General features: G+C 40.3%; 2 protein-coding genes across 64 annotated transcripts in view; one reads left to right on the top strand and one right to left on the bottom strand.

Moving 5' to 3' along the window:
• The window catches only part of Raph1 (Ras association (RalGDS/AF-6) and pleckstrin homology domains 1), an 86,903-nt gene extending 69,698 nt beyond the window's left edge, over positions 1–17,205 (top strand). For 4 of the 14 annotated variants that reach the window (XM_039083863.2, XM_039083862.2, XM_039083861.2 and 1 more), the window contains 2 exons: positions 2,139–2,281; positions 5,655–12,763. In XM_039083863.2, the coding sequence (XP_038939791.1) occupies positions 2,139–2,281; positions 5,655–7,676 (2,165 nt within the window). In that variant the 3' untranslated portion in view covers positions 7,677–12,763. Of the gene's footprint in view, positions 1–2,138; positions 2,282–4,458; positions 4,535–5,654; positions 12,764–12,852 lie in introns of those variants that run through there. The other 10 variants (XM_063267382.1, XM_063267381.1, XM_039083870.2 and 7 more) reach the window with 7 other exon arrangements.
• The window catches only part of Abi2 (abl-interactor 2), a 169,559-nt gene that overhangs the window by 76,154 nt on the left and 71,280 nt on the right, over positions 1–22,125 (bottom strand). For 30 of the 50 annotated variants that reach the window (XM_063266759.1, XM_063266783.1, XM_063266772.1 and 27 more), the window contains one exon: positions 14,771–19,013. In XM_063266759.1, coding sequence (XP_063122829.1) covers positions 18,838–19,013 — 176 coding nt within the window. In that variant the 3' untranslated portion in view covers positions 14,771–18,837. Of the gene's footprint in view, positions 1–14,124; positions 14,236–14,770; positions 19,014–22,125 lie in introns of those variants that run through there. The other 20 variants (XM_063266777.1, XM_063266793.1, XM_063266749.1 and 17 more) reach the window with 3 other exon arrangements.

The raw sequence follows: 22,125 nt of genomic DNA, 5'->3' as shown, positions 1-22,125 counted from the left end.
AGCTCTGATTGGTTGGTATTCTTATGGGGCTGCAAACCCCTTCAGCTCCTTCAATCCTTTTGCTAACTCCTCCAATGGAGACCCTATTCTCAGTTCAATGGTTGGCTGCAAGCATTCACCTCTGTGTTTGCCATGCTCTCAGGAAACAGCTATATCAGGCTCTTGTTAGCATGCACTTCTTGGCATCAACAATATTGTCTAGGTTTAGGGGCTGGATCCCCCAGTAGGGCAGGCTCTGAATGGCCATTCCTTCAGTCTCTACTCCAAACTTTGTCTCCATATCTCCTCCTATGAATATTTTTGTTTCCTCTTTTAAGAAGGACTGAAGCATCCACACTTTGGTCATCCTTCTTCTTGGGCTTCATATGATCTGTGGATTGTATCTTGAATATAATCCGAGCTTTTGGGCTAATATCCACTTACCAATGAGTGCATATCGTGTGTGGGTTTTTTGGTTTTTTTGTTTTTTTGTTTTTTTGTTACTGGGTTACCTTACTCAGGATGATATTTTCTAGTTCCATCCATTTGCATATGAATTTCATGAAGTCATTGTTTTTAATAGCTGAGTAGTACTCCATTGTGTATGTAGATGTACCACAACTTCTGTATCCATTACTCTGTTGAAGAACATCTGGTTCTTTCCAGCTTATGGCTATTATAAATAAGGCTGCTGTGAATATAGTGGAGCATGTGTCTTTGTTGTATATTGGAGCATCTTTTGGGTATATGCCCAGGAGAGGTATAGCTGGGTCCCCAGGTAGTACTATGTCCAATTTTCTGAGGAACCTCCAGACTGATTTCCAGAGTGGTTGTACCAGTTGCAATCCCAACAACAATGGAGGAGTGTTCCTCTTTCTCCACATCCTCGCCAGCATCTGCTGTCACTTGAATTTTTGATCTTGGCCATTTTTACTGGTGTGAGGTGAAATCTCATTTGTTTAGATTTGCATTTCCCTGATGACTAAGGATGTTGAACATTTCTTTAGGTGCTTCTCAGCCATTCAATATTCCTCAGCTGAGAATTCTTTGTTTAGCTCTGTACCCCATTTTTTTAAATAGGGTTACTTGATTCTCTAGAGTCTAACTCCTTGAGTTCTTTGTATATATTGGATATTAGCTCTCTATTGGATGTAGGATTGCTAGAGATCTTTTCCCAGTCTGTTGGTTGCCATTTTGTCCTAATGACAGTGCCCTTTGCCTTACAGAAGCTTTGCAATTTTATGAGGTCCCATTTGTCGATCCTTGATTTTAGAGCATAAGCCATTAGTGTTCTGTTCAGGAAATTTTCCCCAGTGCCCATGTGTTCGAGGCTCTTCCCCACTCTTTCTTCTGTTAGTTTGAGTGTATCTGGTTTGATGTGGAGGTCCTTGATCCACTTGGACTTGAGCTTTGTACAGGGTGATAAGAATGGATCAATTTGCATTCTTCTACATGCTGACCTCCAGTTGAACCAGCACCATTTGTAGAAAATGCTATTTTTTTTTTGGCTCCTTTGTCAAAGATCAAGTGACCATAGATGTGTGGGTTCATTTCTGGGTCTTTAATTCTATTCCACTGATCTATCTGCCTGTCTCTGAACCAATACTATACAGTTTTTTCACTGTGGCTCTGTAATACTGCTTGAAGTCAGGGATGGTGATTCCCCTAGAAGTTCTTTTATTGTTGAGAATAGTTTTCACTACCCTAGGTTTTTTGTTATTTCAAATGAATTTGCAAATTGCTCTTTCTAACTCTATGAAGAATTGAGTTGGAATTTTGATGGGGACACTTTGCTCCTCTTAAACGGGGATACATAGTGATATACTTAGGAAAGGTATAGGTAGGGTTGAGAAAGCAGTGACTTCACTGTGGAGAAACCTGATGCAAGGAGCTTAGCCAAGGAATCAGCACCGTGAACAGTGACTCACACTAGTGCTGGTCCCTGACCAGTGCAGTGAGCCAGCACTTCTTTTTGTTGTTTTTGATTTGTTCAGAGTAGACTTTTATCCAAGACAGGCTTTCAGGGTGCTAATCACTTGTACCAGTCTCTCATTGTGAAATATGGAATATTAAAAAGATTAGAGTCAATTTCTAAGTAAGGTTTTTCTACTAGAATATATTCACTGACTTTGATTTGATTCTTTAAATATTTTAAACAGAGTCTCAGTCCAATCACTCTAATCAGTCTGACAGTGGAGTGTCTGACACCCTGCCCTCCGGACACATCCGCTCCCAAAGTACTGTGAGCTCTATCTTCTCGGAAGCCTGGAAGCGAGGCACTCAGTTGGAAGAGTCCAGCAAGGTAATCACTGGTTTTACTTCACATACAAATCTGTGTTGTCCAGTGTTTAACCGTATGCTTTATTCCTTTATTAGAGTCTGATTTGGCACTATTTCACTCTTCTTTCTTAGATCTTCAGTCTTAATTATAATGGGGTTACTATTTTAGTGTTGCCTTTAGTGACTAGTGAGTGACCTAAGATCTTAATTTTTAATGTCAGTTATTTATACTCTTTTAACTAGCCCCCTTTCAATTGTAACCAGTTTACTGCAGCAACACCATGTAGTGCCATTGCCCTAAAGTTCCAGAGAAGTTGCTTACAATTCTTTTTTTAATTAATTCAGATTCGTTCCTTGTCTTAAGGATGAGTCTAAGTATCGTTTTTCTCAAATGTTCTTCAAATTTTGGACTCCTAAATCTTGCATGATATTCAGTAACATTTAGAATGATCATCATTATTATGGACTCTAATGTTGAGAGAATAATTTTTCTTTTTTATATATTATAATTTCAGACAATACAGTGTAATTTGACCATATTCCCCTGACTCCTCCCAATTTCATGTGCTTTATCTTTTCCTTTTAATAATCCACCAAGTCAGTCCAATTTGTACTATTGATATATACATAGATGGCTATCCACTGGAACATGGTCCACCTACCAGGAGCCACATCATTAGAGAAAACTGACTCTCCCTATTCCAGAAGCTATCAGCTGTCAATTGCTCTTCACTTAGGAATAGAGGCTCATGGAACCCTTCCACTCTATATGCTAATAACATGCTTGCTTTTGTGCAGGCAGAGTTGAGTTCATTAATGTAATGGATTTGTCATGCCCTGAAGAAACAATTTCACTTGAGTCCTCTCCAGTGGAAACATTTTCTTCTCTCTCTTCGACAGTGGTCCCTGAGCCTTGAGGATAGGGAGTGATATATAGATGTCCCATGGTGGCTAAGCACTCCTCGGTCCCTTACTCTCTGCACTGCTGTCCTGTTGTGCATTTATGCATTAACCACTGTCTTCCTGCGCAAAAAAACTTCTCTGCTAAGACTTGAGAGTGACCCTACAGGCTTCTTTTTAAGTTCAGTTGAAAGACATAGTAGTCCTCAAATAGGAGTGCCTCAGAACTCCTGTAGGAAAGGCTGTGTCCTCAATGGAGTCCCCACTTCTGTGAGAAAGGCTGCATTCCGTCCTTGAGGAACCAGTGGAGTGGCACCCCTGGTTAGACCATTTTGCTTTTTATGGTCATCACTTGACTTTTTTGTTCTTTTGATCTGAGTCACGAATACAAGCACATTCACAAATTTTTCCTTAAAATAAATTAATCCATAATTTGCATATATGGTTGGTTAACTGGCATGAGCGTGTAGGAGGTATGGAATAAGTAGTCAACAATTGCTTTTAAGCTGGGCGTGATGGCTCACAGCTTTAGTCCCAGCACTGCTGGCTTAGAGGCAAGAGGATCTGTGTGGGCTCAAGCCCAACCTGGTCTATAGAGTACTCGAGTTCCAAGACAGCCAGAGCTATACAGAGAAACCCTGTCTCGGCAAACAAACAAACAACAGTAATTTCTGTTAATGACGTAAAATTTTTAAATACAGGTAAACTCCTTTATCAAAAACTTTTAATAATTCTTTCTTCTACCTTAAAATCTTCCCCCAAGTACTAAGGATTGAATCTAGGACTTTGCAAATGCTAGACAAACACTCTGCCACAGACCTGCACCCCAGTCTTTTTTATGTTTTGACATAGTCCATCATACTTAGTTTCCTGGCTGTCTTTCAATGTCTGTGTCACCAATCCCAGTTCCTCATCAATCAGTTTAGATGGAACTAATACTCTAGGCATGTAAATGTTTGGGAAAAAAAATCTTTGCTTTGGCCGGGGATGTAGCCCAGTGGTAGAATACCTGTCTAGCACACACAAGATTCCTGGTTAGATTTCCCACTACTGCCAAAAACAAACAAAAAAACTTTACCTGACAGTTATTAATACTGAGAACCATATTCATTTTAAATTATAAAACTGCCTATTTACATTTACCACATTCTATAAAATTCAACAAAAGTGAAGACCTGATTGCTCTGTGATTAGGAAGCAAAGTCTGTCATTGTAGTTTCAGAAAGATTGAACCCTGCTATGCATAATGTCAGTTTGTCTGAGTCTTGATCCCTCTGTGTATTTCTTCTGTTACCTCAGTCTCAGGTGCCACATGAGAAGGCCAACACAGCTAAGGTCTGCATCCCTGAAGCAGCCAAGACAGGGTCAAGTTAAGGTCAGGGGCTGTTCTCTGAAAACACATTAACCTGGGTGACTCCTATAACCAAATCTTACAAACTAATGCTTTTATTTTAATGTATAATTTTAGAGAAACATGTGAGCATCCTGACAGGCATAAGAATTCAGATCTATGAATGAACTGTAGTTCACTAACTTAAATATCCTTAGTGCTAATTAGGTATCATTCGTAATTGAAAACAGATGGGTTACCTCACTTCTTCAGTTGTTCAAAAGGTGTCCCCAAAGTTACTAAGTCAGAAGCCTTTCCTTTCCTATTTCAGAAGTCCTTGAGCCACAAATTTTATGCATGGTTGGCTCAGGCCAGGTGTAGACATTTCAGCAATGCCAAGTACTCCCCAGGTGGAGCGATGGACAGCTCACTGCAAGCCCTGGCTCCTGCTTCCTGATCATTCCCTTTAGCTTTACAGTCCCCTCTTATTCCTCTGACTGCTTCTGTGTGCTGTTTTATCTCTTGCTGTAATGTTTACAAAGCATTTCTTTATGTATTTTCCAGTAAAACAAATGTAAAGAGTACACCCCTTACCTGCACTGCTGGACTTCTGTGCATGTGGATGCAAGTGTTTCCCACGAGCACGTGTGTGTGTGTCCAGCTCATTCACTGCTGTGTGACTGTGCACGCCTGCTGAGCATCCTCCTATTCTCACATGTCAGCTCACTAGAACCAAAAAGCCGTCCTCACTCCTCAGGAAGCCCTCCACCAGCATCCTGAGCCTAGGACGTTATCAGCTTGATGTGGATGCAGTAATGGACAGAAGGTGAACTCTTGAGCACAGGAGGCATAGGGCAGGGTTTGCCAAAGTTCCATAGCCAGGGCACAAATCACACACCCTGTCACCACAGGAACTCATCCCTAGATGGTCAGTCAGTACAGCATAGGAGAATATTGCAGGGTGGGGCAAATTCTCTTTGTCCCTGTTAATCAGGAAATCAGATTTTAACCCTTCCTGACATTGTCCATCTTTATAATCACCAGCTGCTGCATCCTCTCTATGCATGTCCTAAATTCCTTGCTGTTTAGTTTCATGGAGCTAAAGCTTACCTCTGTAACTGTTGTTGTTTCTCTCCCTCCCGCTCCCTTTTTATACTCCTTTTAGGCCAGAATGGAGTCTATGAATCGGTCCTACACTTCACTTATGCCCCCCCTGTCCCCTCAAACTAAGATCATCACTCCCTATACTGCCTCACAACCTTCACCACCTCTGCCTCCTCCTCCACCACCACCTCCTCCTCCTCCACCTCCACCACCACCACCTCCTCCTCCTCTCCCCAGCCAGTCTGCACCATCTTCAGGCTCAGCAGCCACCATGTTTGTCAAGTACAGCACAATCACCAGGCTGCAGAATGCAGCTCAGCATTCAGGGACCCTGTTTAAGTCTCCAGCACCATCAGCGATGCAGCCTCTTCCTTTGGCTTCACAGTCCAAGGCTCAAATTGTGGTGCCCCCCAATGGAGTTATTCCTCCACCCCCTCCTCCTCCCCCACCCCCAACCCCCGGCTCAGCCATGGCCCAGTTAAAGCCAGTGCCATGTGCCCCATCCCTACCACAGTTCAGCCCCCAACCTCCACCCCTGAAGATTCATCAGGTTCAGCATCTTCCTCAGGCAGCCCCTCCTACACCCCCAGCAGCTCCTCTCATCCCTGCAACTGTGCCACCTCAAGCACCCCCTAAACCTCTGGTGACCATTCCTCCTTCAGCCAGCACAAAGATGGTGTCACCAGTAGTAGCACAAGCTGTACCACCTACCCCTGCACCTCCAGTGCCCCCAACAAAGAAACAGCCAGTATTCCCTGTTTCTCACATTCCACCCACTCCCCCTGTCCAGCCTACCCCACATCCCCCACCAACACTACCCAAGCAGCAGAGCTTTGGGGTGAAGCCACCCCCCTCTCCACTGTCCCCTGTGCCCTCAGTTGTGAAGCAGATGGCCAGTCAGTTTCCACCCCCTCCCACTCCTCCTCCTGTGGACTCTCAGCCCCTAAAACCTCTCCCAGCAAGTGTCACCCCACAGTCCCCTCCTGCAGTAAAAGCAAAACCCAAATGGCAGCCCAGTTCAATCCCTGCCCCTTCTCCAGATTTCCCTCCTCCCCCTCCTGAAAGCAGCCTGGTATTTCCTCCACCACCTCCTCCAGCCCCAGTCCCACCACCACCACCACCACCACCTCCACCACCACCACCACCACCAGTGTCACCTATGGCTTCACCTACCCCTGACAAAGGTGGATCTCCAGGCAAAAAGACAAGTAAGATGTCCAGCCCTGGGGGGAAGAAACCACCCCCAACCCCGCAGCGCAACTCCAGCATTAAGTCCGGCAGTTGTGCAGAGCACCCTGAGCCCAAGCGACCCTCGGTAGACAGTCTAGTCAGCAAGTTTGCACCGCCAGCAGAATCAGGGTCTCCCAGCAAGGAGACCCCACCACCTCCTGCAGCACCCCCCAAACCTGGGAAACTACACCTTTCTGGAGTCAACCTCCCTGGAATCCATCAGCAAGGGATTTTGTCGGCAAAACCCTCTGTTCTAAGTGGGCGTGGAAAGGACGCCGTGGTGGAATTTCCATCTCCACCATCTGATTCTGACTTTCCACCCCCTCCTCCTGAAATAGAGCTTCCTCTACCCCCTATCGAGATTCCAGCTGTCTTCTCCGGGAACACCTCCCCAAAAGTGGCAGTTGTTAATCCTCAGCCACAGCTATGGTCTAAAACATCAGTGAAGAAGGCCCCTCCACCTACCCGGCCCAAACGCAATGATAGTACCCGTCTCACTCAAGCTGACATCTCTGAACAGCCAGCGATGACCACAGTTGTGCCACAAGTGCCCACTTCTCCTAAATCCAGCCTTAGCGTCCAGCCTGGATTCCTAGCTGATCTCAACAGGACACTGCAGCGCAAGTCTATCACACGGCATGGCTCCCTCTCCTCCTCACGTATGTCTAGAGCAGAACCCACAGCCACAATGGACGACATGGCACTACCCCCACCACCACCAGAACTGCTGTCTGACCAGCAGAAAGCTGGCTTTGGAGGTAGTCATATTTCAGGCTATGCAACATTGCGAAGAGGACCCCCTCCCGCCCCTCCTAAAAGAGACCAGAATACTAAGCTCTCAAGAGACTGGTAGCCACAAGACATTTTCATGCTATCTATAATCAGTTCTACAATCAGTTCATCTGATCATCTGTGAATCCAGGTGTTCAGAGCCTCCTGATATGTTATTCAGGTAGTGTCCAGCTGTGTGTGTGGGTTTGTGTGTATATGTGCTGCATGTGTGTACATGGATGTACACACAGCTATACAGACAGTGTGTATATACATATGTATACATCTATGTGTATATATACAGAGAACTGATTCTATTTATTCCTTCTGCCTCCTAATCCAAATATGGAGTTTTGTATATTTTGGGTGGAAGAAGACATAGGAGGGGATATGTTGTCACTTAAAACTTGTCTAGTGTATGGATTGGACCAAATACTAGAAGGTATTTCCTGTGTCTATCCACGTGCCACCTATCTGTGCATGTGTTATAGGAGATGGGCAGTTTCTCAGCTAGAGTGTATCATCAGAATGTTTGGTGTACTGATAGGGCTTTTTTCTCTATTTCTCCCAGTTTTTCCCAGTTCACTGGATTTAGAACTGCTTGACTGACACTTAAATACTACATGTAAAGGGGCACTTTACATCAGGGAAACTATTATACAGAATGGGTAAACAGTGCAGGAAAGGGAGTGGTTGTAAATGGGAAAGTCATGGCCGTTCTAGTTGCAGTACTGCCATGACCCCAGCCACATCTAAGATGTCTTCACAGGTAAGCTTTGTGTCCACAGCACAAGGAATATTTAATGTTATGATCTGGGCTACCTTCAGTACTGTCTTGCAAAGCTTCATCAACTTGGCTTTATGATTCTTGCTTTATTGTGAATGTCCAGTACACATTGTAATGTACTGTTCAGTTATGTCTTCGGGTCACAATCATCTTCATATATAGTGTGTGCATTCATAGACATTTGAATACATGAATAGTCTGAGTATGAAATATATACCCTGTGCCCAGTTTGGTTCATTATTATAAAGACAGTCGCCTGCTGCAATGCCTCCTTTACAAATTGTTCTATGAGAAAGAAAGAAAAAACTAAACTGGCCCCTGTACAGATATCTTTGATGAAGTTACAATGCAAAGAATCCATCTGGGAATGGGATTGTCATGAACAAAAAGTTTCCATAATTTCATCCATAGCTAGTGGAGCTGCTAAGACCTTTGTTTGCTATTCACAGCTCAAGTGTAGAGATTTTTATAAGTGACCAGATGTTCTGATGGAGCAGTGTCACAGTCCAGTGACAGTAAGTGACACACTGGCTATGCAAAGGCAGCTAGGCAAACCTTGGCTGCACTGCTCCTATTCTGTGTGCTTTTGGTATGAGAAGTGTGTGCTCATCAACTTAGAGTGACCTTAGAGCTAGCTATTTTAAGAGGATAAAAACTGGCCATCCCACCAATTACAAGTGAACATGTCTTGTAAAGAAAGGCTGCCTACTAAAAAAATAACCAGTGCCAAATGCAATCTTTTGGTCCTGTCCCTCAAAGAGAAAGCGGCTGCAATGGATCTGGGCCAAGACTCACTAGAGAGCATAGTATTTGTACTACTTCGTCATAAAGACGTGCGAGTGGCACCCTTGTCACATCTGCAGCCACTGTTCAGTGCCGTCACACATTAGGAAGGAAAAAGACCATTTAAGTCATTGTATTTTTTAAAACCCAACTTAAGGAAATTTATTGAATCTTTCAAATTGTTCACCAAGTATTTATGCTTGATATTCCTATGATGAAATGACCTTTAACATACTGAATTGTTAGTTTCAACAAACACAACAAATGCAGTCAATCTGAGTACAGAGGCCAAGCCCCACTGAGGCTGGGAGAAGTGCTGCTTCCCTGTGCTTATCAACCTGTGGCTCTACGTTCAAGAGAGTGGATCCGGTTATCCCCAGTATTACTTTTTTCTTTTTAAATTAAACCAGATGAAACAATTTAAGATTTCCTTGAGTGGAAAAATATGTACTTCCGGTCTATATTAAGCCCTAAATCAATAGCCTTCTCTTTTTTTCCAGTGTGGATTTCATGGGAATTCTTAAGACATCCTGAGCTATGACTTCTGTTTTATTGTCATGGGAGGGCAGATAACTTTGAAAACCAGTAATGCCAAAAAAATGAGAGAGCAGTAACTACCCATTTCTAACTCGCATGACAGCACCCAGTTTCTTTATATTTCTCAAAGATAATAGCTGTTAATTTTTTTTTAAAAAAGGTGATACATCGCAATCTTTTTTTTTTTTTTTTTTTAGGTGACACATTCCAATCTTTGTTTTTAGCTGCCTAGAGTGTTTGAAGGTTGTGCTGAGGTGTAGTCTTGTTGCTTCTCTGTCTCTGATGTGTTTGTTCATGGACAAGACCCACTGCCAGACAACACTGGTTCTGTGCCTTCTCTCACTGCCCTTTGCTTGGCAGCTCCAGCTTACATGGCTTTTTAGGCCAGTGAAAGGCACCCAGAGGCTGCCTGGACTGACTAGTGAATAGGGTGAAGGACCTTCCCCTGAGGGCAGAACAGGTGCTTTTCAGAACTGGTGACTAGCTTTTTGACAACCTTAATTTTTACTATATAAGTAATCTCAAGAGTCTCTAGTGCTGAAGCTTTGGCACCAACTCTGAAGGGCAGCAGAAAACCACACTCCAGCTCACAGCTGTTAGAACGCTCGTCTACGTGAATCTCACCACCTTGGCTTTTACTCCCAGGAGATTTACATGCTCATTTGAAGGGGAGAAAATTAATTTTTAAGATGTCCACTCACAGATAACTAGATTTTTTTCAATATCTGAACTTTTTAACCTGAGAAAGATGGCTGTATCTTACAGATTATCAAAAAGACATTTTCATCAGATAATTAAAACTAATAAAGATGACTGTGGGTTTTTTTTAAGTCCTTCAAAATTAAGGTGCTCCTACCCCATGGATGGCATATCTTGCAAAGGGCTAAGAACTGTTTTGGGTTCCTTTTGTGTTACTTTGATGTTATAAATAATGTTGAATTTGTCTAAACAGGATTGAGAGGTCACAGGGTAACAATTCCAAAATTCAGATTAACAGAGGTTTCAGAACCTGGATTTGTTCATCAGACTTTGAACTGAACATATTGTCACCTTTGCTATTCAAAACCAATTTTATGTTACAAACACAAGGCAGTGTTTAATCAAGTAAAAAAATTCATGCAAATATTTCCATGTATCTTCAGAAATCAGAAACAGCATTATAACTGATGTAATCCCAGATTCTACGCTAGCTTACTAATTAAAATAATGGTCCTCTATGGTTAGGTGACAATTTCTAATAAAATAGGTAAAAATACCTTTCTTTATTAAAAAAATCCCTTTCAAATTAAAAATACCTTTTGGAATATTAATTACTTTTTAATTTCTACTTTGCTTTATCTGTAATATATAACCTCCAAGTTTACCCAAGGGAAATGCGAGAACAAAACTGAATATCCCACCATCTTTTAAGAAGGTCCTTTTAAAATGCAATGAAAATATGTTACACCTTTAAAACTCTAGCATCAAAAATTACAAGTGCTCAGTGCCCTTAGGAGGACTATATGTAAAAGAAACCTAAAATCTAGTGAATTTAATGAAATAACATACTTCCTATGTATACAATGTATGGGAGGGGGACAGGGGCTCTAATGGGTTTTCTCTGAAGTAAACCATGAAAGCTACCTGCTGGTATCCCCAGTGCCTTGAACTCTTTAGAGAATAGCATTTAAAAACAACATAAACCACACATAAACTTTTGAGGTGCTAATGAAAGAGAAGGAAGGTAAGTATTTTTGAAGTTTGGGCAGAAATGGGGAGGGGGTGACTCTTAGAAGAGGTTTTTCACCCACCTACATGAGTATTCCACTAAAAGATGAAAAAGTGGTTTAGAAAAGTGGCTCAAGTCAACACTAGTCACACTTAATATCTGGCCAAATTGGGAACATGTTGTTCATGAGCTGTGAATTTCAAGCAAGGGATTAAGAATCAACTTCCTTTTAAATAAAAAAAATAATAATAATAATAATCAACTTCTTAGGAAGACGTGGTTGCAGCAGGAGATACAAGGGATACATTTTTTTTAAAAAACTAGCCATTAAATTTGTTACAAGTTAATACCAAAATCTGCAGTTTTTCCTAATTCCACCTCCTAGTTCTTCCTGTATTTGTAAATAGTCCCTCCTAGAAAATAAGCATTAACTGGAATGTGTTAAATGACTGCTTAGTTTTACTGTCAGCCACTAGTGAACTCTTCTTCCTGAGATGCATAGGTAAAATAAATGATTAGCGTGTGCTAAGTGTTGTAAAAATACTGTTTACTGTTTTCAAAGAGAATTGCACAGTATCTTTAACTGGGGTTGTCCTCTTCTGTTTCTTTTAAAGAAAAATGGAGTCAAGGCTCACTCTGACTTCTAGCTGTGAGAATTTTGTCATAAATAGATATAATGTAGAAATATACTTTTTTAAAGCATGTACCTGAAAGAGGACATTATTCAGAGGATTATGCACAGCTTGATAAGGATGAAGTTGTGGTTTTCTTTCAGCCTTGTTGCTATTATTTTCTTCTGCATAAATGTACTCATTTCATTATGTGCCTTGCTCCCTGATTGTGCAAAGCTATATATATACATACAAATATATATATATATATATATATATATGAGAGAGATATATTCACTCAGTACTACTGATGTTTTTGTTCTACTGCTGGATTAAGTTATTGTCTGAGTTACACTTGCCACGTGTCATAAACTATTGTAATGGCTTAGGACAGTGGTCATATAAACAGAGTAAATTTGTTTTTCCAGTTACATTATTTTGTCATCTATCCCAATACTTAATAAAAAAATTTACATAAATTCCATTTAAACACAAAGATTTCAAGTGTTTTGGATGAGCACTATTAAGAGCCTGGTTTTGAAGGGTGGGAGAGATGACTCAGCTGTTAAGAATGCTTTCTGCTCTTCCAGAGGACCAGAGTTCAGTTCCCAGCACCCTCGTCGGGCAACTCAAAACCACCTGTAACTCCAGCTCCAAAGGATCCAATGCCCTCTTCTGGCCTCCAAAGGCACCTGACCATGTGTGGCATACATACACTTAAATAAAAGTAAATTTTTAAAGAATCTGGGTTTAAAGTTTGTGTGTCAGAATATCCCAAACAAGTTACATGTTGGAGGTAAATTAACTATGTCTTCCTTGTTTATACCAACAGACTGGAGATCATTAAATATTACCAATTAGGAAGTAGTAAAGGGCCAGCAAGTAAAGGTGTTTGCCAGCAAGCCTGACAACCTGAGTTCAATCCCTGGAACTTACATGGGTAAGAAAGAACCAATTCCCACAAGCTCCCCTTTGCATGTGTACACAAACACAATAAATGTGTTTTTAAAAATCCCATTTTAAAAGTAGTAATAGGTTTTGGCTTTTTATTTTTGTAAATCAGAAATTTATTTGTATTAGCTGGGCAGTGGTGGCACACTTTAAAAAAAAGTTATCTTGGCCATATGGTTAGGCTCTTCTCTGACTAGATCATAACTCAGAATAACCCATTTAACCTACATTTTGCCCATGGCTGGCTATCCATACTCAGGTACCATGCTTCTGTCTCCTTACATTTTCCCAGTAGAGCTCCCTGTGCCTGGCTCTATCTCAGAATTCATTCACTCTCCTGGATGTCTCACCTCCTAGTTCCTGCCTAAGCCATAGGCTTTTTAATCAACAAGTGTAGTCATACAATACATACGTACAATAGATATTCTCTCTACAATCTTTTATGGAGTCAACGTTTAATTAGCAGTTCTGAGTTCATCTCAGAAACATGGTAGAGCCTCTACTGATGACTCTATTTGACCTCAAATGTTTTAGTTTTGCTTTCGCATACCCCGAACTCTTTAGTTTCGACCTCTGTACAGCAGTCGCTCATGCATTTAAACTTACTGAGGTTACACTTAGCACTGAAAGGAATCCCACTTTTCAGAAATGTACGCTGCATGAAGGGAAGAAAAACCTAATACATCAGCTAATATATGGAGCCATCAGTTCCAGACGGTTGTGGCCTGTATATCTTTGAATATAGTCAGATCTTCTGAATGTCTTTAAAACATCTGCAGCTCCAGAAACACACAAGTGAACACAAGTTCACTGTTGACACTGCCCTATGTGCAAATCTCAAAGGCTTACAGACTTCATGGAGCTGTTGTTCCATTTTTAGGAGACTTCAGTTTAAACATATATGTATTTAGAAAATTATCTTGATTTAATTTATATAACTGTCAAGTGTTACAAAAGCAGTAATTCTGACAAGTTTATATATGCCTACATATAATTCATAACACAATTACATTCACTATCCTGATTGTGTATAAATATAAACACAATGATTTAGAAGCACAATTATGTATTGGAACTGCCACATCAAATGGATACATCTAGTCTCAGGTTACAAGTCACCTTACCATTTATAATAAAACTAAAAGTTACTCACCATCTGTCAGTGCTACCACTCGTAAAAACTCTCCTTGACCCTGGCTCTGACAATGAAACAGATGGCAGCCTCCCAATCTCCAACATGTCAGTGTGTAAATCGACACAAACCCTAACAGAAACAAAAGGCTAGAGTCCAGTTATCTTCAGACACCAGAACACTCTCATAACGAAAAGCCCCTTTTACTTATAGAGAAATCCTTCTCTTGAAAGCATTTCTTTAAAATGTGTTTTAGTTGAGTGCTCCAGCCTTCCACATTATAAGTCATAGAAATGATGAAGGCGCTGAGGAATATGGATTTAGAAGGCAGCAAGAACTGTAGTCTCACCCTGGAGATAAACTGCACATCACACAAATCACTAGAGAACTCCTACAAGTCATTTCTTCTGGAATCTTAACCCTCACTTTTTTGTTAAAACAACTCCATTCCAATGATGGAAAAATTTACACTTAAAATTTACTTGTATCTGGAAAAAGCAGCTCATAGTTAAAAAGATCTTTAAAACAAAGTATTTCAGAGACCAAACTTGCTAAAAGTTCAACACTATTTAAATGTTTAAGTGTTAGGTAATTGAACAGTACATCAATGCTTAGAACCACCTTAGAAAGAATGAATACATAAATGATTCTACGAGACACTGCAATATACTTTGTATGATTTTTATTTGGGTCAAGTTCTTAGTACACAGCAGTAATTATTCCAAATACAATTTAAAAATTAAGTGAATGTCCCTCATTCGTCTGGAGGTGCTTAATGGCGTACATAAGGAATGTTACTGGCAACAGTTGTCTGCTCAGGTTGCCTGAATGGTTTTTTACTCAGTACCACCAACTCTCTGGGAACTGTGAGTGTAACTGCCAGATCATAAATTGTTTACATTCTTTTTGTAAACCATTTTATTAAGAAAAAAAGGTACATGGACATAAAATATGATTAAAAACTGCTTTTCCATAGATTTCTGAACTTGCAAAAGAGGCTTCAGTTTAATGTGAAAATAAGCACTTTTTTTTTTTACAAAAAAATTAACGTATTTATTAGCAAGGTCATTTACACAGCTAGGCCCTGTCATTTCATTTGTTGATTTTGTTTTTAATAGAGATTCTCAATAAAACAAAGAGCATAGAGTAAATTTAGGTAACTAGCTCAATGCCTTCACGTAGTAACTTCGTAAGGCTCTCGTAAGTAAGGCTGTGTACTTTGTTGTGCTCCATTCTGTTCCTGCCAGCATAGAACTAAATACAATGCATTCTTGCTACACACAGCTTTACAGAAGGGTATTTATGAAGTTTTAGAAGGGGTGAATGATTATTTTCACTCAGGTTGCACTTAACTCCTTTAAGCAATCTGAATACTTTGATGGTTATTTATCAAAACATGGCATATTTCTTCAAGTATAATCCTGAAAACAGGTAGAACTCTATTTCTAAAGAAAAATATAGCATGTTTAGTTACAACAGTTGGTGCCGTGGAAAGAGAACCAAGCACTGAGTCAAGAACTAACTAGCTGTTTATCTGAAAAAGCATCTAACCCCATTGTTAAAGTGAGACTGGGACAAACATTTTTAAAGCTTATTAGTTCAAAGACACTGATTCCAAGTAAATAGTGTTAGGGAAATGTCACCTTCCAGAGTTCCTAGCCAAAGCTATTTAGAAGTAAACAGCTCCCACTCATTTCAAAGATTTGGCAGTCTACCATTTCTTCCACCAAAGCCCTTTACAGGAGTAAAGGCAGCCTTCAGGACACCATGTTCTCTCCATAAGGAGAAAAGAATAAAACAAATTGTACTGCAGAAAGGTGACCTTAAAAGAAAATGAGATCTGACAGATAAAAGCAAGCTATCATTTTGATGTCCCACACATAAGAATCATCTTTAATCAACATAAAACTGTTAATGAGGCAACTATATGGTAGACATCATTTGTAAAGATGCATAAACCAGACTTTAGCCAGGCAATATGAACAGCAGTAGTACTAGTAAGGAAAGCCGGGATGAAAACTGTCACCCAGTGACTTAAGAATAGCAAGCTCAGCAGTCCTGGGCTAATCCCTAGATGAGGACAGCAAGTGCCTCTCAGGAAGACAGAAGTAACCAGAAGGAAAATACTGTAAGAGACATCTTTAAAAATTCATATTTATTCCAAACACAGCAGGCTGAAATCTTGAGTCTAGATTTCAAAATATTGGCACTATTTTTGTTTCTAATTTGCCTTGGCTATATGGTCAAACACAAGAATGTATTTTCACTCAGATCCCTGGACCTTCCACTATAAACAGCAAAAAAAGAGTCAATGTTCAGTCTTTTTTTTTTCTTTTTCTTTTTTTTTTTTAAAGGGTAAAGAAACTGTGCACAGAGTCAGACATTTCAGGATTGACCAGAGCCCTCAGTACCTGTGTCTCGGTAAAGTGGTTGCAATCTGGTCAGCAAAGTTTCAACATTTGTTTAAAATTCCTAATATCAACCATATTTTTGTTAATGGGCAAATAAGTGGGAAAATTTACAATAAAACAGGAAATAACCTCACAGTATTAATAGCATGCAATCTATAAAATATTACATACATTAAAAGTCTCCAATTACTGTAGGCCTGGCTCATTGTTACAGAGTATCCTTCCAAGACAATTCATAGATTTCAAAATTGCTAAAGTTTAAAATGGGTGGAAAAAAGGCCAACAGACCGTATTCTGTGTTTTGTTTTTAAAATCACATCAGTACTCAATAATACAAGGAGTGGGGTCACCTGTCCCATGGATCACCCCCAGCGCACATCTTCAGCACAAAGGATTGCACACGTGTTTCCTGCAAACCCTAATTCAGCAGAGGTTCAGAAGGTGAGCTGTGTTCCAGTGCCTACCACCAGTTGTTTCTGTGACTACAAAAGCTAACTGTTGGCTGGGTTTCCCAATGTCTTATCAATCCACTAAGCTTGTTCAGCAAAAGGCTACTTAAATAAATAATTAGTGTGACTATTTTCACAAGTTTCCATGTACCAATACACTCAGAGTTAAATGTTCATATACACTCTTGCTTGTGTCCATAATGGAGCTAAAGGTTCAGAGGGCTTCAGGGCCATATCCTGAAGACAGTCAAGATGACCTAACAAAAACCATGAAGTGAAAAGTGCACTAGAAGCAAATTAAAGAAAAATCCAAAGCATTTAGAAAAAAGTCTAAAAGTGTAATAGCTGATGTGCATGCAACGTGGTATTAAAACCAAAAAATCCTGCTCCTGGTGTAGGGTTCCTCCTTGTAGTCCTAATATTTGAGAGGCTAAGCAGAAGAGCACCGTGTCTGAAACAAACAAAACCTACAACCTTAAAGCAAAAAGGGTCTTGAGAAGGACACTGTTTGGGTCTGAGTTGCACAGTGAAGCCTCAGGCTCAGATAACAGATCTACGAGTGGAGTATTAGCTGCTGCCTTACAGCCTGCCTTTCTTCGCATCTACAACACTTGTTCTTCTAGCATCGCTAGACAGAATGTGCAAGGCCTGCATCTGAATCACAACAGCTTTGCTTCCTCTTCCTTTTCAGTAGATGAGGGGATGCCAATTGTTTCAAATACAGACTGGTTTTCATCAGTGTGACTGGGTAAGTATTTTATCCTATTAGTCTTTTCCAGTAAACTCTTTACTCTGACTCACAAGGTTCAGACTATTACGAGGAGTGCTACTTTAAAGTCTAATCACTTCAAATCAGGAGGATACTTATTTTTCTATAGCTGAGAGAAGAAAAATGGCTTGGCATCAGCTAACACTGCCATTGATAATGGTCCAAGAGCACAGTAGCAGCCTTTCATTCCCAGTCCAGTGACTGTCAGAGACTTGACAACTAGTCTCTTCTTAAAAGAGGTGGGGGGGGGGGGGTGTTTAAATATCAAAAGAACAGTAATAGCTGGTCTGATTTCCTAGGCTCTACTCTGAAACAGTGCCTCAAGGCTGGAGCTCCTTAGGAACCTTTGTGTCCAGCAAGCTCACCTCAGTACTTGAAGTACCTACCACATTTCACATCGGTTTTACTGGCTGCTATCAGCAATGCAGTCTCATGCAACAGTGCATTAAAATCAAACTGGTAACAACCCTGGGAATGTTTGGAGACTCACATTTTGTCATCCTTATAATCTACAAACAGGACAGGATGCAAGGGAGTTCGGGATTAACTCACCTAGCACTCCAGTGCTAAGAGAACACAGGATTTACAGTGTTAAAGAAGAAAAACAGCCTTTTTAAGCAATCCAAAAGTAGTTAAATAAAGTATTTAAACACTGGTTCCTTCCTCTCCATATACTGAAAGTAAAGGGCAAGGGTGTCCACCAGGCCATGAGGTTAGCCCCAAAGCAGAGGCAATGAGCATCCAATGTCACAGATTCTGCAGGAAGAGAAATCCAAGGGTGTACAGTATTCCTGAGAAGATCCCAGATTTTTTTCTCAAGTTAGTCTTGGTCCTATATATTTTAGCTATATGTTCATGTTGGTATGCCTTTCGTGACTGAGAAATGGCATTTTCAATCTAGATAGCATAATGCAAATGACCCAAGAAGTTCCACTTGTTCAGACTTGGCTTTCAGGTTTTGATACTAGGGGATAAACCAAAACAGTAATAAAAAGAGTAACTTTATCATTTGTATGCTTCATCTATTTCCTGGGAGGGAATTCCCAGGGCCTCTAGCTAATCTGGGAATACCTGACCTGAACAAGAAGCACGGCTGTGCTGGGCTTTACTCCGAATAATGCATGATGGACTCAACGTAATTCCCAGGGAAGAGCCCAGTCACTCCATTCATAACTCCCTCATACCAACCATCATCGTTCTTCTTGATGACATAGATAATGGCTCCTTCCTGAAAGGACAGCTCATCCTCCTTGTCTTTCGTATAATCATAGATTGCCACGACTAGGGGAGAAACAAAATAGGAAGTGAGCAACAATGCCATTTCTAGAAAGGTAAAGCCACTACGCGTTCATACACAGCAACTTCCTAGAGATGAACATTTGTACATGTTTTCTATCCAATAACTAGTTTAACACAATTGAATGTCCTTTCCTTTAAAAAAAGGTTCTAAATCCAATATAAATGGCAATCAAGTAAAAAAAAGAAAGTCATCTTTAGTTAACTCCAGAGAAAAAGCATTCTAAGGAACATGAAAGACAGTAATTCGTTTCAACTTACACTGAGGCACCATACTGTGTAAACAAATGCTCGTACTTAAACACTATTGTTATGAGATACGCTGTGATACAACTGAGAAGTCAGACAGACTAAAAAACAGCATTGCTCCTTTTTTGGACTCTGCCTATCAGTGAAGACTGAATTCCTACAAGCTAATCCACTATACATATACTTTCAAAACATATACTGCATTATGTTACCAACTCAATACATCCATAATAAAGTTAAAAGAACCAAGACACCTGGTTAAATTCTTTTGTAATTTTTATTGGTTTAAATAGGCCTCTGAACCTTTGATAATCTCTGGTTCCTAACATCACATCTACCCTCAAGAATTTTAATAAAATCAGGTAACTCATAACTTAACTCACATTCACCTAAGACTTAAGACTTTGTTCCAAACTCCAGCATTTTAATTGAGAACTATTCCAGCTCTTTTTCTAAGCATACACTGTAATTGTCTTAAAACTAAAGGGCTGAAATATAACCCAGCAGCAGAGCCATGAGCCCTATGTTTCTGAACCACTTTAGTAAAAAAAAAAAAAAAAAAAAAAAAAAAAAAAAAGTGGCATCTCTCATACGTAATTATCTTCTATTATTGGGATACAATAAGGATATCAGAAACCTAATTTAGAAGAGTCAGGGTGTGTTTCTCTACCTAAATACAATTCAGTGTAATTATATGACAAATTTAAGAATTAGTGTTTCCCGTCAATCTGTATTTTCTTCAAGAAAAAGCAAAAGTAATGCAGAATAACTATCTTTATATTGGTAACAACACAGTAATTTAGTGGACAACTTTAGTAAACTCAGGATGATCTATTCTCTTTAAAATATAGATATTGGGAGTTGCAGATTTAGCTTAATGGTTCAGTCCACAGTGGAAGGAAGGAAGGAAGGAAGGAAGGAAGGAAGGAAGGAAGGAAGGAAGGAAGGAAGGAAGGGGAGGGGAGGGGAGGGGAGGGGAGGGGGGCAGGCAGGCAGGCAGAAGAGAAGAAAAGGGAGAGGGGGAGCGGAAGGGAAGAAAGGAGGAAAAGAGGGAGAAATTGCCTCAGACTTCATAGCAAATATAAGTGTGGACTGTGGTCACAGTCATGCAAGAGTGTGTGTGTGTGTGTGTGTGCGCGCGCGCGCGCGCTCGCGCATGCACGTGTGTGTGCATCTGTGCATGCAGTGTGTTTAATGCGGTAAAATCAGTGATCAACTGAAACTAATTTTATTTCTATTCCCTCAAAATATCCTGTTTAGAACTACCAGTTTTCATTCCGTGGGCATGTATATGTGAAGATTAAGCATCTGGCTACTTTTCTGTAATTATAAGCAAGAGAGAATGGTGCCTAACATTTCCAGTACAAGATAAAAACACTGTAGCTTCCCAACTACACTTGCTCCAATTACCACTCCAGTGGAGAGTGTCCTGTATGAAATGCATTGGCTGAACAAAGCTAAACATTTCATTTAAATTTAATATGAAAAATGTTAAAGACAGAAGAGGCAAAGAAAATGGGAGGAGGAGAGAGCTCAGGAGGGAGGGAAAGGTGGAACACAGACATGATCAAACCATAAATAAGTTACACAAAGTAGCAAGCCCCCAACACTGAAAATAAGATGCTCACTCGTCTGTCCCCAACACAACATAAGCACTGGACTGTGTTACAGATCTGCATTCAGTAGTAGTCGTCCACGGAGTCATGTATGGGAAGGGACATGAGACAGAGTGCTCTGCAGAAGCACAGGGACAGGGCAAGGATACAAGAGCATCAGCAGACACGCCTGCCAATAAACTGCCTTTAACTGGTTGGTGAGCTACTAGAAATCAAAAGGTAACCAAGTTACAACCTCCATATACTTTACTTTAGTAAGTCTTGTATGAGGTGAGATGATTTTACTTACATGGAAACTGGAAGGCTTATGATAAAGCAAGTAAAATCTTTTAACAATTTGAAACTTATCTACAATCTGTCCTGAGGTGACCAGAGTTGAATTTGACATTATCACTAATAAATGTAGAGACTTAACAATGTAATCTGAATTAAAAACCATTTCAGAACTTATTGTGGCTGCTGTTTCTATGAAAACACCACTTTGTTAATGAGACATGTTCCTCCAACATGCTAAAGAAACTGTGCACACAAACATGACTGAAGCACCGCCTAGTCCTCTCCTCATGCAGTGATCACCTATGCTCTCCACCTCAGCGTCTTCCTGCAGTTTCTACATACTCTGTCTTCTATTTCTCTCACTACTCTGAGTTTCTACACAGCTAGGGAGAAGGGAGAAGCCCTGTCTTCTCCTAACACTTTCCTCATCACCATGGTCACTGTCTGCACAAGTGCACTCGCCTTCCAATAGTACTTGAAAACCCTGGACATTTTAAGCAGTGTAAGGACGGAATTTTACAAACTCTTTCTGACCTTCAACCCCTACTCACATTGCTTCCTGAAGTATTCTGCTTGAGATATACCCTGGTCGACCATCTATCAATGGCTCTTGGTTCCTTTCTGTCCTTCTAGTTTAACAAAAGTACAGGAGTGCACTATCTCCAGGTACAATGTACTCCTGGATGCTAGAAAAAGCATTCACAAACAACTGACCTTCACTAACTAATCCAATCCTTCTGAAAGCCAAAGGGCTCCCATCTATCTTTTTCCTTTTTAACAACATTTTAAAAAGGCCTTAAAATGGATATATCAGCTAACATAAAAATTAATTTTAAAAACAATTATTACTTAGTTTTTAACTCTGAAAGTGCTAAAATAACAGAGAAATAATGCATGTGGTGGACATTTATTTCTAAGTCCCTGGACTTGCCAAACTGAATGCTAGTAAACTGTAG

The sequence above is a fragment of the Rattus norvegicus genome, chromosome 9 (genome assembly GCF_036323735.1).
Source record: "Rattus norvegicus strain BN/NHsdMcwi chromosome 9, GRCr8, whole genome shotgun sequence".
NCBI classification, from domain to species: domain Eukaryota; kingdom Metazoa; phylum Chordata; class Mammalia; order Rodentia; family Muridae; genus Rattus; species Rattus norvegicus.
This window is presented reverse-complemented; position numbering and strand designations above follow the sequence as displayed.